At 42.1% G+C, this 16,003-nt stretch overlaps 1 protein-coding gene across 11 annotated transcripts in view; it reads left to right on the forward strand.

Moving 5' to 3' along the window:
- The window catches only part of PPFIA1 (PPFI scaffold protein A1), a 78,196-nt gene that overhangs the window by 37,566 nt on the left and 24,627 nt on the right, over nt 1-16,003 (forward strand). For 5 of the 11 annotated variants that reach the window (XM_077322090.1, XM_077322094.1, XM_077322092.1 and 2 more), the window contains 7 exons: nt 1,669-1,800; nt 2,106-2,168; nt 9,063-9,142; nt 9,258-9,405; nt 10,443-10,666; nt 11,766-12,000; nt 14,190-14,219. In XM_077322090.1, coding sequence (XP_077178205.1) covers nt 1,669-1,800; nt 2,106-2,168; nt 9,063-9,142; nt 9,258-9,405; nt 10,443-10,666; nt 11,766-12,000; nt 14,190-14,219 — 912 coding nt within the window. The remainder of the gene's footprint in view (nt 1-1,668; nt 1,801-2,105; nt 2,169-9,062; nt 9,143-9,257; nt 9,406-10,442; nt 10,667-11,765; nt 12,001-14,189; nt 14,220-16,003) is intronic. The other 6 variants (XM_077322093.1, XM_077322095.1, XM_077322098.1 and 3 more) reach the window with 2 other exon arrangements.

Consider the following 16,003-nt stretch of genomic DNA (forward strand, 5'->3'; position numbering starts at 1 on the left):
GTTTAACTCTGGTAACACTTTAGAGACCAACAAGTTAGAGCGGTTTCTCAGTGGAACAGGCTTCCTCGGGAGGTGGTGGGTTCTCCATCTTTGGAAATTTTTAAGCAGAAATAGCCATATGACGGAGAGGCTGATTCTGTGAAGGCAAAGGGGTATCAGGTTACAGTAGATGAGCGATTGGGATGTGAATGTCCTACATAGTGCAGGGGTTTGGACCAGATGACCCATGAGGTCCCTTCCAACTCTATTATTCTATGATTCTAAGGTTTTCGGGCTATAAGTCTTTGAGAGACAAATGTAAATTAACTGCCAGAACAGCAAAATGTATTTCAGGCCCAGTCCTGAAATTACAGCTGGTTCTTCCAAAAACTGGCTATAAGCCTATGGCCATGCCTTCTGACTCTTGGCCAAGCTTTATTATCAGTACCTGGAACAACAACTGCTCAGGAAGGTGTAGCCATTAGCCAAGATGATATACCCCTCTTTCCTTCCCTCTTTTAAATTAGAAAGTAGAAAAATATATCCATGAATATTATTACTCCCAACATATGGTAACATCTCCAGGTACATCCATAACCATTTCTCGGCTCCAGTCCAATCCTTCTTCCCTCATACGTTCCAGTGGAAAGTTCCTGTTCCAGAATGCAACAAAGGGAAACCACAACAGAGCAAATAAATTATGTGCTTGTGCCAGCTATCTTAATTAAAATGGTTTATTTTATTGTTAATAGGAGCAAAGCCTATTTTGTAAATTGGCAGAAAAAATGGTGAGGTAGGTGGCAGGGCTTCCAACAAGGTGGGCACGGCCGGAAGACAGGCTGGTTGGGGCGGTGTGACAGAGTGCACCCAGCTGCCATCCCTCTCCCTCACAGGAGATAGGAATGCAGGAAGCAGTCAGGAGGTGCATGCCCTGGCGCCATACCTCACCCAGACGGGAGGTAGACAGGTAGAGAGGGGAGGGGAAGGTAACATGCACCTAGGCAAGTTCCTTTTCCTGTCAGGAGGTAGGTACCTGGCAAAGTTGAGGTGGCGTGCATGCGATGGTGGGTACCATACCAGAAGTGTAGAGTGCAAGAATGGCATTTTGTGGTGCCCCGGAATCTGGTGAGAGCATTGCAAGCAGTGCAGGGTGTGCCCATCCACTCTTCTTTGACCTCCAAGGGGCCTGGAAGAGCAGGGTAGGCTGCAGAGTATGTCTGAGTGGTGCTTGGTGCCCCCTCCTTGTGTCCGGGAGGCAGGCCAGGAGGGCGGGGAGCAGTATAGCATAGATGGACAGCCATCCCCAACTCCCAGCCTCACCTGATGTTGACTCATCCTCAACCACGAGAAGCAGGAAAGAGCCTTTGGATGATGCGGCAGCCCTCTGATTGGCCTTCAGTGAGAGGGCCGATTAGAGGTCCGCCGCATTGTCAGAAGGGAGCCTCTTGCATCATTATTGACAAAATACCTTGAGAGACTTCAACATACCGCACTGGACCCTCCTGGGCAGGCCCAGTTGACATTTTTCTACTGTACAGTAGAAAACTATGGAAATAAGTGCAACATAGTTATTTTGTTATATTCACTATTTCTATAGGCAAGAAACAGATTCATAGAAATAATTGACAATTCTGTGTGTAAAGACAGTAGGACGGTAAACTTATTTTTTTTCTTACTATGTCTGCCTAGGCTCGACAAAGAGAGAAAATGAATGAGGAACATAATAAACGTTTATCTGATACTGTTGACAAACTCCTGTCTGAATCTAATGAGAGACTTCAGCTTCATCTTAAAGAAAGAATGGCTGCTCTGGAAGATAAAGTAATTGCAAATGCTATGCTCATTGTTTGGAATGCAGTAGTTTCCTTTTAACAATATGTTTTTAAATAGACATTTAATCAGCTACTTATAGTGGTACCAATAACCTGTCAAAGGATGATATAAATAAAGTCATAAGTGCTACTGTCAATCAAAACTAGACAAACATCTCTATTGAGAGTTTAAAAATTTAATAAAATAAACCAATATTTTGAGTGCTTAGTGTATATAATTTATAGTAAAATTTCTGATGCCAAGAATTGAACCTTTTAACTATTAGTTACCTTATGAAATAATCTATTTTTCAGAATACTCTTCTTCGGGAAGTTGAAAATGTTAAGAAACAAGTTGAGGAGCTCCAAAATGAGAAGGTATTGTATGAAAATAAAACTGCAATAGCTGTATTGCCATAGATGTTATGCAGTTAAAAATGCATATGTTGGAAAGAATTACTACTAACCTTAAAAATGCATACTACATACTTGGAAGATAATTTTTTAAACTTTTCTATTAAAATGCAACAATACATAATCTGTATACAGTACACAGAGCAAATGACACGTCTTGTTCACAAATTAAAAATGAGGGAAAAGAATGTACATGTATTATTCCTTTCATAGCCATTCATTTTTAACAGCTTATTTGTTAAAAATGCAGCTAATTGTTACTATTTGCTATCTTAAAATACTCCCAGAATTTTGAATTGCTGTTAATTTGACTATTGACAATTCCAACATCTTTAAGAACCATTCCAATTTGCCAGGCAACGTCAGTTGTTTCCAATAACATGCAAAATCTTGTGACATCTTGTGACACAAGATGTCACAAGATGTCATAGTCCCATTGTATACGGCACTGGTCAGACCACACCTGGTGTACTGTGTGCAGTTCTGGAGGCCTCACTTCAAGAAGGACGTAGATAAAATTGAAAGGGTACAGAGGAGAGCGACGAGGATGATCTGGGGCCAAGGGACCAAGCCCTATGAAGATAGGTTGAGGGACTTGGGAATGTTCAGCCTGGAGAAAAGGAGGTTGAGAAGGGGACATGATAGCCCTCTCTAAGTATTTGAAAGGTTGTCACTTGGAGGAGGGCAGGATGCTGTTCCCATTGGCTGCAGAGGAAAGGACACGCAGTAATGGGTTTAAACTACAAGTACAACGATATAGTCTAGATATCAGGGGGAAAATAGGCTGCCTAAGGAGGTGGTGAGCTCCCCCTTACTGGCAGTCTTCAAGCACAGGTTGGATACACACTTTTCTTGGATGCTTTAGAATGCTTTGGGCTGATCCTGCGTTGAACAGGGGGTTGGACTAGATGGCCTGTATGGCCCCTTCCAACTCTATGATTCTATGATTCAAATATCCTCACAGCATCAACGCAATATAGTAACAGCTCTCTGATATTTAAAAAAAAACATATTTATTAGTTTCAGTATAAATAAAGAGATAGAAAGAGAAAGGGTGGAGTGATACAGAAAAGGATTAATATCACCATTGTAATATATTTGTACGAGAAATTAAGCCCACTATGGCGTAAAGACAGCGGGCGCTAGGGAGGCGATAGAGAAGGGTGGGGGTGGCTGCGCGACTTGGTGGCGGGCAGGCCGTGCACCAGAAACCTGGGATGGTGCGGCCTGTGTGGCTCCGGTGGCGTTTGCCAGCTCCTGGATGTCTGGGCCTGGCGCAGGACCTACCTGAGGTGTAGGGCGGAGCGTAGAAATGGCAGGCAGTGTGCTCGGCAGCGGGAGCCAGTAGAGGTAGTTGTTGTGGTGCGGGGGGGGGGTCCGATCGGGAGGCGCAAAATGCCTCCCAATTAGTCAGTCCGGCGGCAAGGAGCCAATCAGGAGACGCACTGTGCACGGCTCGCGATTGGTCCCTTGCCGCCGGACTTCGCGCCTGCCTATTGGGCCCTCCAATTGTCAGTCCGGGGGAAGGAGCCTGTCGGCACCCTTCCTCATCACAGACAGAGTCCGCCCTCGGGGCCCTTAACGGATTATTTAATCTGCTCCACGAGGAGCGGTTAAAGATGCTACTTGTCTATGTAGTCTGTGTAGAAGTGCCACTGCTTTAGGAATTCTTCTGGAGGTCTTCTATTAACTAGGCTCATCAGCTTAGCCATTTTGCATAGTTCTCCAAGTTTGTCTAGCCAATCCAATACCTTAGGTATCTCTTGGTATTTCTAGTGCCTTGCAGTTACAATTCTCGCTGCCGTGGCTACATGTAAAAAAAAGTTCTTCCGCCTTGTGGGGGATATTCTCTGGCATTGTGCTTAATAACATATAATAATTCTCTCTGTAGCTATGATATTGACACAATTTAAGAGATAAGTTTCAGGTTTCAAATCAAGGATGAACCCCTGTATCTTGAAAATGGTCTTTTGTACTATTAGCCAGAAACTTGAGCTCTTAGGCATGATCACAACATATAAATGTAAATGTATTGTGCTTTGGGAATATAAATGTAGTGTGCTTTGGGAATAGTAAAAAACTAGCACTTATTACTAAGGCACAAACCAGGAAAATGCAATGTAGTTAATGGCTGGACCACAAACTGTACCCCAAACTAGGAAGTTTGTTTTCCAACCAATTGCATTTGTGTAGTTACAGATAAAGATACAGATTACCTTTAATGGCATAAAAACATGCTTACAAATGAACACAACTCAAGTGAATGTTCAAGAAAATATACACAATAACACCAATGCATAATTTATGATTTTAACAAGGAGAGAGTATTAAATTTTAACATTGAACATTGGCAACTCTAGACGGTAGAATGTGATCCTTCTCACTGAGCATGGCTTTGATAATTTGTAATTCTCTCCTGCAGTTCAAACTTAACTATATAGTCCTGAATTAACCTATGCTGACCAGAAAAGACAGGGCAGGGCAAAATAATATGAGAAAGGGTATCTTAAACATCACAACCATGCAAGGAAAGTTTGTCCACTACTGGAATTTGACAGAACCTGCTCCAAGTCACACTTGAAGGAAAGACATTTAATCTTGCCAGTAGTAATGCCTTCCTTACCTGAAAGGATCCAAGGAGTAAAGATAGAAAGACAGGACTTCATAAGAGACAGGGATACCCCCCAAATCTAAGAGAGCAAGGAACTGAGCTTAGAAATTGCAGTTCCAAGTCCTCAAGTCTCTGTAAAATCATTTTAAATACGCATTTTTCCTTCTGACCTAAGAGCCATGATGCATCGATGCCTATGCTTTTTGACCTTGGAAAGGATTCGATTATACCAGATCGAGATTAATGGCTCACCCAGCATGTCAGTTAGTAAATTCCCTGGAGAGGCTGAAAAGTAAATTTTTAGCCAATACTTGATGGACTGCAACCAGGCTTTAGTCTCCAGTTGCTGTTGACCCAGTTAAGCAGTTATAGTCAGATTAGCTACACTTCTGGGAACCTCCAGTAAAGATCTTTAAAAAACAGAGTGCACAGACTCCAGTTCATTTTTGAAGGCCTCTATCCAGATTGGAATCCCATAAAGCATCCTGGGAACTAATTTATGGTTATATACTTTTAGAATGGCTGATACTTGTTACCTTTTTGGTGATAAAATTAGTCTGCAAAGCCAAAGTCCCTTTGATTTAATTATTTTCTTTCTGTGGGAAACCCATTTTTGTTATAATAAGAATTTAGGCTAAGGCCAAGTATTTAAACTGACTGACTTGCTTGATAGAATACTTGGAGTGGGCTTGGCAAAGACCATGATTTTTGATTTTTCAGAGTTTATTTCTAGAAGGTTAATACTGCAGTAGTCAAGAAAGCCTTGCAGATAACGTAACAGACTGACACAGGATCTAGAAATTATTACTGTGTTGTCTGCATACAGTAACACTGGTGTTGGTCTTTTCACGATAATCGGTGGGTGCCTGTTAATTTTCTGTATGAAGGGTGGGAGATCATGATGGTAAAGATTAAAGAGGTGGGGGCCCTAGATTCAGCCTTGTTTTATCCCAATATTGATGGGAATTTTCACTGTCAAACTGCCATTTGTAGAAAAGTTTTATTTGACAAGGGTTGCCTGATTTTCTTCTTAGAAACAGACAAGAGTCAATTTAGATGGCATCTAACTTTTTTCCACAGATTGTGTAGTTTGTGGCCCTGCAAACCCAAAAAATAGCACAGCTGTTTCAGGCTGCCTTAAACTTTAAAGCAGTGGTCCCCAACCCCCGGTCCGGGGACCGGTGCCGGTCCGTGGATCAGTCGGTACCGGGCCGCGGCTCCTCCCCGGCTGCTGCCTCGGGAGCTGCCCTTCCACTCTGCTGCCAGCTCACCTTTGGTGCTCTCCAGCAGCTGCCATGGCTGGGGCTCCCCCTCGGCGTGGCACTGCACAGCTGCTGCTGGCAGCGCCCCCCAGCTGGCGGTGGGAAGTCAGGGGCACCAGTGGAAAAGCAAGCGGAGCAGGGGCTCAGGCGGCAGCAGCGACGTCCCTTGGCAAAAGACTACCCCCCCCCGGGCCTCAGTAAAATTCTCAAGTGTTGACCGGTCCCCGGTGATAAAAAGGTTGGAGACCACTGCTTTAAAGGACTGCAGAAGACAGCCTGAAAAACAGTGGCCAGCAGAAAGAGGGAGTAAAATCCTCCCTGAATCCTGGGCAGCAGCAGGAGGGGGAAGATCTCCCAGGAAGATCTCCTTTTCACCTTTCTGCTTGGCCCTTCAATCAATCAATTAATTACATTTGTATACTGCCCTCCCCTAAGGCTCAGGGTGGTTCACATAGAACATAAACAGAACAATATATCAAACTTGGTGATTAAATGAATGAAAGGTAACAGTAATAATAACAGTAAACAGAAAATAACATTCTAACATAGTGAACACTCGGTTGCATGGGTTCAGGAGAGAGGTTCGGGGGCCCAGTAGATGTTGTTTAGTTTTGATCAACCTCAACCAAATGCCTGGTGGAGGGGCTCCCTTTTGCACGCCTGGCGTAACTGTTTTAGTTCTGTTAGGGCCCTGATCTCCTCTGGGAGTTCATTCCACCAGTTGGGGGCTAGGACAGAGAAGCCTCTAGCCCTGTTTGAGGACTTCCTTGAGGCCAGGGATCACTGGCCGGTTGGAGGTGGCGGAGCACAAATCTCTTTGAGGGGTTTAGGCAGACAGGCGGTCCTTCAAGTACACTGGGCTCAAACCATGTATGACCTTGAAGGTAATTATTAAGACCTTAAGCCTGATCCAGAATTCAACTGGTAGCCAGGACAGATGGGGCAGATGTGGGACCTCCATGATGTCGCTGTAAGGACCCTGGCTGCCACATTCTGGACTAGTTGCAGTTTCTGGATCAAAGTTAAAGGGTAGGCCTGTGTAGAGTGAGTTGCAGAATTCCAGCCTAGAGGTGACTGTTGCATGGATCACAGTGGCTGGGTGTTCCAGGGCCAAGTAGGGCACTAGTAATTTGGCTTGGTGAATGTTGTAGAAGGCCAGCTGCACTATTCTTGTGGCCTGGACCTCCATTGAAAGGGAAGCATCCAGGATCACACCCAATTTACTGGCGGAGTGAGTCTCTGATAGCTGCACACCATCCAGATTGGGCTGACGCACCTCCTTGCTTGGACCCTTCCTGCCTAGTCACAGGACCTCTGTCTTTGAAGGATTGGGCTTCAGATGACTCTGCTTGAGCCATCTTGTCACTGCTTGCAGGCAGCTGGCTAATGCCTCTGAGGGAGAATCAGGGTGGTCACCCATCAGGAGGAATGGGCAGACCTGCTTTCTACTCCCAATGAAAAGCCACAGAGAGCTAATAGCAAGGCCATTTAAATCCATTTTCTGCTCCCACTGGAAAACTGTGGGAAGCTGAAAACAGGGTTTAAATGGTTCTGAGCAAATTATACGAAACAGCTGAGTGGCAGGGAGCTCCCAACCACTCAGCTATTTCTTGTCAAGAGCCAAATTGTGTTGAAATTTGTGGTAGTTCATCCCTGTTTTTCAGTTTACAAACTTTGATACGCTAACCTCAAACAGGTCAAAATCCATGACAAATTTTAGTTTGTCAGCCAGTTCATGCCCATCCACACGTGCTCATGCCTAAATGAGAAAGGAAGTATAGATAATCTGTTTGGTATTGTCACTGGTGCACCAGTCCTGATCAGTCCTGACCAGAGCCAGTTTGTTGTAGTGGTTAGGAGTGTGGACTTCTAATCTGGCATGCTGGGTTCGATTCTGCACTCCCCCACGACTCTCCATGGCACTGATAAAACTGTTCTGATCGAGCAGTGATATCAGGGATTTCTCAGCATCACCCACCTCACAGAGTGTCTGTTGTGTGGAGAGGAAAGGGAAGGTGACTGTAAGCCGCTTTGAACCTCCTTCGGGTAGAGAAAAGCGGCATATAAGAACCAACTCTTCTTCCTCTTTCTCCTCCCCCTCCTCTTCCTCCTCCCCCTTTTCCTCCTTGTATGCCAGAAGAAAACTTAATTTCATTTGTAGGAATACATTTGCCAGGATCCAAACAATAACAAGACTTGTGGAAATTATTTTCATTGTGCTATTTGTGCTAGATAAAATGGTTTCATTTTCTATAGATTTCAGGACTAGATTTTATTGTTGAATCTCATGCTAACTAGACTGCAGCAACTGCGGGACACGCAGTAATGGGTTTAAACTACAAGTACAACGATATAGGCTAGATATCAGGAAAAAGTTTTTCACAGTCAGAGTAGTTCAGCAGTGGAATAGGCTGCCTAAGGAGGTGGTGAGCTCCCCCTCACTGGAAGTCTTCAAGCAAAGGTTGGATACACACTTTTCTTGGATGCTTTAGGATGCTTTGGGCTGATCCTGCGTTGAGAGGGGGTTGGACTAGATGGCCTGTATGGCCCCTTCCAACTCTATGATTCTATGATTCTATGAACTTAATGCATCAGAGTAATACATGCCTATTTAAAATGTAAAATAAATAACAATGATACATACCCAATAGATGCTTGTTTTGTTTAGAGCTGCTCCCAGAATTGTGAACTGTTTCCACCTTGCAGCAATGGGAACAGAACCCAGTCCTGTCATATCTTCTAAGTGTATCCTTCTGCTTCACTAGCATTTCCTCAAAATTATGTTCACAGTTCAGAATAGTCAGTTCCACATTTACTCAGAGCAGTTCTTGATGGTAAACGAATGAAGACTGAACAGCTTTTCCAAGAATAATTTTTCATTGAAGATTTGAAATTGCTGTAGTGCTAAATCTGTGTTCACATAAAATGTGTGTGCTTCTGTTGGAGAAAATATAGTAAAATGAATTTATTTGGATTTCTTTTTAGGATCAGCTAGTATTAAACATTGAAGCACTAAGGGCTGAAAATGATCAGATGAGGATCAGAGGCTCTTCCCTTCATCATAGGTATAAGTTTTAATGGATAGACTACTGTGCTAGACTATTAATTTAATGAATGCATTGGTTCCCCATTTTTAAATCACTGTAGTAACACTAAAGATGGTGTCTGCTTTTCTTTCAGTAGGTCAAATTTGGGCATCGTACCAGATTTTCGATATCCACTAGCACCTGCAGCCATTGTTGACAGCCAAACAGATTCTTACAGCACCTCTGTGTTAAGACGCGCACAGAAAGGACGTCTGGCTGCTCTGCGAGATGAGCCTTCAAAGGTCGGAGAATACTTGAAAAGTATAATGTTTCAAAAATCACTCTTTTCCTTAAATTACAAGATAGTTAAGGATATCTTATATGCCTGTAAGTTGAGACATATATTGAGAAGACACATATTGAACTGTAAGCTGTTTGGCATATTAGACGTGCTGGCTGCCGAATGTGATTCATCAACATCCTAAGGCCCTGCATCTGGTCTCACGACTGCCTTGGGATTGTGGGTGCAGCGCTAAACAGATGGCAGCGTTGGCTTTGACGTGCTAGAAATTGTGTGCTGCAGGGGTTGTATTCAGGCCATACCCCACTATCAACTAGCTATTGAGCCAGGTGTACATAATTCTTTTGAACTCTGGTGCTGGAGAAGACTCTTGCGAGTCTCTTGGACTGCAAGGCGAACAAACCGGTCAGTCCTAGAGGAGATCAGCCCTGTCTGCTCCTTAGAAGGCCAGATCCTGAAGATGAAACTCAAATACTTTGGCCACCTCATGAGAAGGAAGGACTCCCTGGAGAAGAGCCTAATGCTGGGAGCTATCGAGGGCAAAAGAAGAAGGGGACGACAGAGAATGAGGTGGCTGGATGGAGTAACTGAAGCAGTTGGCGCAAACTTAAATGGACTTCGAGGAATGGTAGAGGACAGGAAGGCCTGGAGGATCATTGTCCATGGGGTCGCAATGGGTCGGACACGACTTCACAACTAACAACAACATAATTCCTTGTACCATGTGTGTGTGTCTTTTCTCTTCCTAGCTTGCCCAGATAAAAACAGTGAAAATGTCCTATAAGTATTTAAGTGACTGGTTCTTCAGTCATGCTACTATAATACATGAATATGTATTGGTGCATATTTTTTACAACTGTGTTAGATTCTTATCACCATACTATAGTAATGTTTGACATTTTGGTTTTATTGCATTGTAAACATTGATGTCTTGATGGATAACCTACAGCATGTAAGTGATGTCAAATTCATTTTATATTTCTTTTAGTTAATAGAAAGAAACTGGTAATTCAAATTGGGGTCATGTGTGTTAAACAGGTTCAGACTCTAAATGAACAAGATTGGGAGCGTGCACAACAAGCAAGTGTGTTGGCAAATGTTGCACAAGCCTTTGAGAGTGATGTTGACATCTCTGATGGGGAAGATGACAGAGAAACAATATTTAGTTCAGTTGATCTCCTGTCACCTAGCGGTCAGGCAGATGCCCAGACTTTAGCCATGATGCTTCAGGAGCAACTAGACGCCATTAACAAAGAAATAAGGTATGGCTTATATCTTATCACTTTTAAAGTTTATATATATTTGGAATTAATTCAGTAATTGTTTTTGTTGTGGCTTAAATTACTGCCTCTAAATGTATAAAAATCATTGCTTTCTCATCTTTGACAGACACAATTTTTATTTTGTGTATAAATGCCATACTTTGTCAGTTGTACAAAGCTGTGAGGGAAAAGAATAGGTCTAACTGCTTTGTCTCTGCCATAATTCAGTTGTTGTTTTTGTCACTGTTAATTCATTGGCCCTAAAGACAGGTAGCAAAAAAGAGTTGCTGATAGAAGACTCAGTCTTTACTATCTGTAGTATAAGTTCATCTCCCCCACCCCCAGGGGAGGACACTTTACTTCTGCCTGCTTTTTTCTTGGTGGTATTTAAGAGAGGATTTTGTGTATATTACAGGCAAATTTGAATGTGTAGGCATATATTCCAAACAGAAGTGCAGCAGCAGAAGAGCTGGTATTTTGGTATCCTGCTTTTTATTCCCTGAAGGAGTCTTCAAGCAATCCCCTACCCCATCTCGCCCCACAACAGGACATACTGTGAAGTAGAATCATAGAGTAGGAAGGGGGGACATACAGCCCATCTAGTCCAACCTCCTGCTCAATACAGGATCATCAGCCTAAATAATTCAGAATAAGTATCTGTCCAGCCGCTGTTTGAAGACTGTAAGTGAGGGGGACAGAGTAGGGCTGAGAGAACTAACTGTCTCCAGCTGGCTGCATGTGGAGGAGTGGGGAATCAAACCCTGTTCTCCAGAGTAGAGGTTGTTGCTTTTAACCACTACACCAAGCTGGCTCTCAGAAGTCATGCATAGCTGGATGTGAAAGGCCAAGCCTATATCAGCATCCTGAAAACCCTCACCAGATAAAAGCTACGTGACTGCTTTTCTTAGTCTGTTCTCCATAGCCCCCTTGCGTATATATATGAAAACTTTATTTTTGAAAAAAGATATGCACAGAACCTAAGAATTGATGAGAAAGCTGCATACAACTGTTCTGCTTGTAATAATTGGTTCCTAACTTAGGTTCATCACATTGTCAGATCTCCTTGCTTAAACGAATGAATAATTACTTGATTCTTTAGGCTCATACAAGAAGAAAAGGAAAACACTGAACAACGAGCAGAGGAAATTGAAAGTCGTGTTGGTAGTGGGAGTTTAGACAATCTTGGTCGGTTTCGATCCATGAGTTCTCTTCCTCCTCCATTTACTGGCGGTTCCCTTTCTGGCTCTTCTCCTCCTGGCAGTGGCCGCTCTACACCTCGACGAATGCCACACAGTCCAGCTCGAGAAGTAGATAGACTAGGTGTCATGACACTAGTAAGTATCTCTTTCCCACCTTCTCCTTTAAGAGGAAAAATTGTACTGGGAAGAACATGAAAAAATAGATCTTGTTTTTTTCTCCTGTCTTTTGTATTTCCATCTATGTGCTGTTGGCATTTATTATGAAACCCAACCTTTTTTTGTCTCTTTTTGAGGGCTTTGCCCTGATTAATACCTTCGTGGTCTGATCTGACAACACATTATGCCAAGGACTGGTGACTCACTTCCTTCACATCCTCTACAGCATACTTAAATGAATTTTCCACATTTTGACAGAATACATGAATGTATATTTTGCACTTTCAAATTCTCTTGTTAGGCAGTGAGACCATATTCAATAACATAAGCTGTAATCTGTGATTTTCTACCTCAAAATTTACAGGCCCCAGTTTTTTATTTAAATTTAAAATATGTTATTGAGTGTTTAATACTACTGCTATTAAAGGAATATCTGTCCAAGTAGCCACCTTTACTTAGTGGTAGCATGTCCAACATATTATAAATTTTGTATGGTTTTGTGAAGCTCACATAGAACAGAAATGGGCCTATTATAAATATAATCTTTGTGAAACTTCAGCACGGGGGATTAGATAGATTCATGGAAGATAAGTCTACCAATGTTTACTAGGTACTAAGCCTCTGAATCCCAGAGCCAGGAGGCAATATTACTGGAAGACTTTGACCTCTATGTTGTTGGCCATACAGAGGAACTGGGTGGCCCCTGTGTGAGACAGGGTGGTAGACTAGATGGATCATTGGTTTGATCCAGCAGGACTCTTCCAAATTCTAAAGTTGTTGCTTGAGCTCCTGCAGCTATAAAATGTTTGCTGGATAGAGTCCAAAGTAATCTGTCATCATGTCAAAGGGCTGAGCCATGCCTTATATTTTTATGAGCTGGGTCTGGGTAACAACCCAGGAGAGTAGATTATTTGCTTCCATTTTGGAACAGTATGTACATTATTCTGTGTACAGGCAACTCCAAAATGGAGCAAATAACTCCCTAATATATAAAAAAGGATATACAGAATCCTGCAATAGAAAAAAAAAAACACAATCTGTGTATTACTGGCTATACACAATAATATATTTGGTGAATGTCTTAGGAGTTTGCAATGTATGATTGAGAATTATGTAATGTAATAATGAAGTTTAAGCAGATTAATGATTTGTTGTAGTGTTTGAAGAAGAATGATCGAAACAAGTTGAACTAGCTACTTGTCACTGTACCACAATTGGAGACTGTAATTAAAGTTAGGAATATTAAAACTGAATCCACTGGAATAAAGAATATCTAGGCTGAGAACTGAAGAACTTTTCTTTGAGACGCCTTTATATTATTGTGTATAGCCAGTAATATAGTTTGTGTCTTTTTTTAATTATTGAAAATAACTCCCTCCCAGGCCTATTTTGGATCAAAAAAACCTGGGCTGAATTGAAGCACTTTCTTTTTAAAGCTTTGTGATTGAAGGGAAAATGAGTTAGCTCAAATGTTATGTGTTTATATTGAATTGAATACTTAATTAGTATTAAGAATATGAATATATGCGTGTATGGGGACAAACATGTTGATTATCAAACATACGAAGGGAACTGTTATTCCTTAGTGAATGGGAAAGCCCACAACTTGTTCCTGTTCTCCTGACTTAAAAATATTCTCACTGTAATGACACCATTGGACCTAAATGTTGGTCTCCTTAAGGACTCTATCATACAGCTCATAAACACATACAGTAGTATTTAAAAGGTAGAAATGAATGTTTACTGTTATGCAATGAAGGAGATCTGCAAAATTGACCTTTGTCATTTGAGGAAAGCATTACAGTAACTTCATACATTTATTTTATTTATTTATTTATTATATTTATATACCGCCCTCCCCGAGGGCTCAGGGCGGTTTACAGGAAAAAGGAAAAGATACAGGTAACATGAATGAATAAATAGTTTTGGAAAGTATAATGTTGCAAACAAGGCAACTCCAATCATGGTGATGCTTTTACAATGGAAGTGTATTTTGTTTTCATAATGTTAACTGGACAGGCTAGCTGGAACACATTACTTGGCTTCTCCCAAAGAATGCTATGGCCACTATAGTCTTCTGGTTTATTTGTATTGGTGATGCTTTCTAGGTTTTAGTTACCAGCAAATCTGCTTTATCTTAATTTCTCTTCTTTGCACGCATCTATCAGCCTAGTGATTTAAGAAAACATCGTAGAAAGGTAAATTTTCAGCCATTAATTTGTGCATTGTTTTCTACAATAATCTGTATTTATCTTTGAACTCAAAAGGCATTTTTGGTGACTTTGGACAGTGTGACCAAACCAGCTGCCAGCAGTATTATGTTCTTCATGCCAGCTAGCCCTGCTTTCTTTCTTTCTGGGTGAGACCTTTCCCCTCTGCTCTTCCTGTGACAACATTTTCTTAAGAGGAAAAGCAGAGAGGAGAAGAAGTTATTTAATAGGTAGCATATGTATTCTCATTTGAATATTGTGTGAGCTGAGATTCTGCATGTGTAGCAAGAGTATATCATCATGTCCTACCCAGGCTTCTACTTGTTCTTCCTACAGAATCTGGTGCAACATCAGTGCAGGCAGGGACTCTGTCCTGTCCTGAATCATGTTTCTGATCCCAATGCTAACCTATTGCATCAGATATTTTTACAGATATTTTATTATAGCAGTCATGCTACGCCTCAAAGCTTTGGGGTCCATTAGGAAGTGGATCCATTTCTTTCTAGTTACCATTTCAAAGTACTCTGCTTCATCCCTGAAGCTGCAAACTATTCTTTGAATTCCCAAGAGTACAAAGTAGGATTTGGGCTTTGGGAGGCTATTAAAAGGAAAATTAGGGAAATGGTATTTGAATTTTTAAAAATGGTTTAAAATTGTTTTAGTATTTCAATTGATTGTTTATTGTATTCGTTCACTGAATTTTATATACGTACCTCTGAGAGGCCCCCTTCAAGGATCGCTGCCTTGTTGTGGCAAGGGGGCTTGCGTAGTTCAGTGAAGCTATGAGCTATGCCGTGCAGGGCCACCCAAGACGGACAGGTCATAGCTGAGAGCTCTGACAAAAGGTGATCCACTGGAGAAGGAAATGGCAAACCACTCCAGTATCTTTGCCATGAAAACTCTATGGACAGTTCCAATAGGCATAATGATATGACGCTGGAAGATGAGCCCCTCAGGTCGGAAGGTGTCCAATATGCTACTGGGGATGAGCAGACGACTAGTACGAGTAGCGCCAGAATGAATGAAGCGGCTGGGCCAAAGCCGAAAGGACGCTCAGTTGTGGAAGTAACTGGTGGCGAAAAGACAGTCCGATGCTGTAAAGATTTTTATTCCATAGGAACCTGGAACGTCAGATCCATGAATCAAGGCAAGCTGGACGTGGTTAAACAAGAAATGAGAAGACTGAACATCGACATTTTAGGAATCAGTGAACTAAAATGGACAGGAATGGGTGAATTTAATTCAGATGACCATCAGGTATACTACTGTGGACAAGAATCTCGCAGAAGAAATGGAGTAGCCTTCATAATCAATAAGAGAGTAGGAAAAGCAGTCTTGGGATACAATCCCCAAAATGACAGAATGATCTCAGTTCGAATCCAAGGCAAACCATTCAACATCACAGTGATCCAGGTCTACGGCCCAACCACTGCTGCTGAAGAGGATGAAGTTGATCAGTTCTATGAAGCCCTACAACACCTTCTAGAAGCAACGCCCAAAAATGATGTGCTTATCATCATGGGGGATTGGAATGCTAAAGTAGGAAGCCAAAAGATAACCGGGATAACAGGCAAGTTTGGCCTTGGAGTACAAAATGAAGCAGGCCACAGGCTGGTAGAATTTTGTCAAGAGAATACAATGGTCATAGCAAACACTCTTTTCCAGCAACCCAAGAGACGACTCTACACATGGACATCACCAGACGGTCAACACAGAAATCAGATTGACTATGTGCTCTGCAGCCAAAGATGGAAAAGTTCTATCCAGTCAAT

The sequence above is a fragment of the Paroedura picta genome, chromosome 2 (genome assembly GCF_049243985.1).
Source record: "Paroedura picta isolate Pp20150507F chromosome 2, Ppicta_v3.0, whole genome shotgun sequence".
Taxonomy (NCBI): domain Eukaryota; kingdom Metazoa; phylum Chordata; class Lepidosauria; order Squamata; family Gekkonidae; genus Paroedura; species Paroedura picta.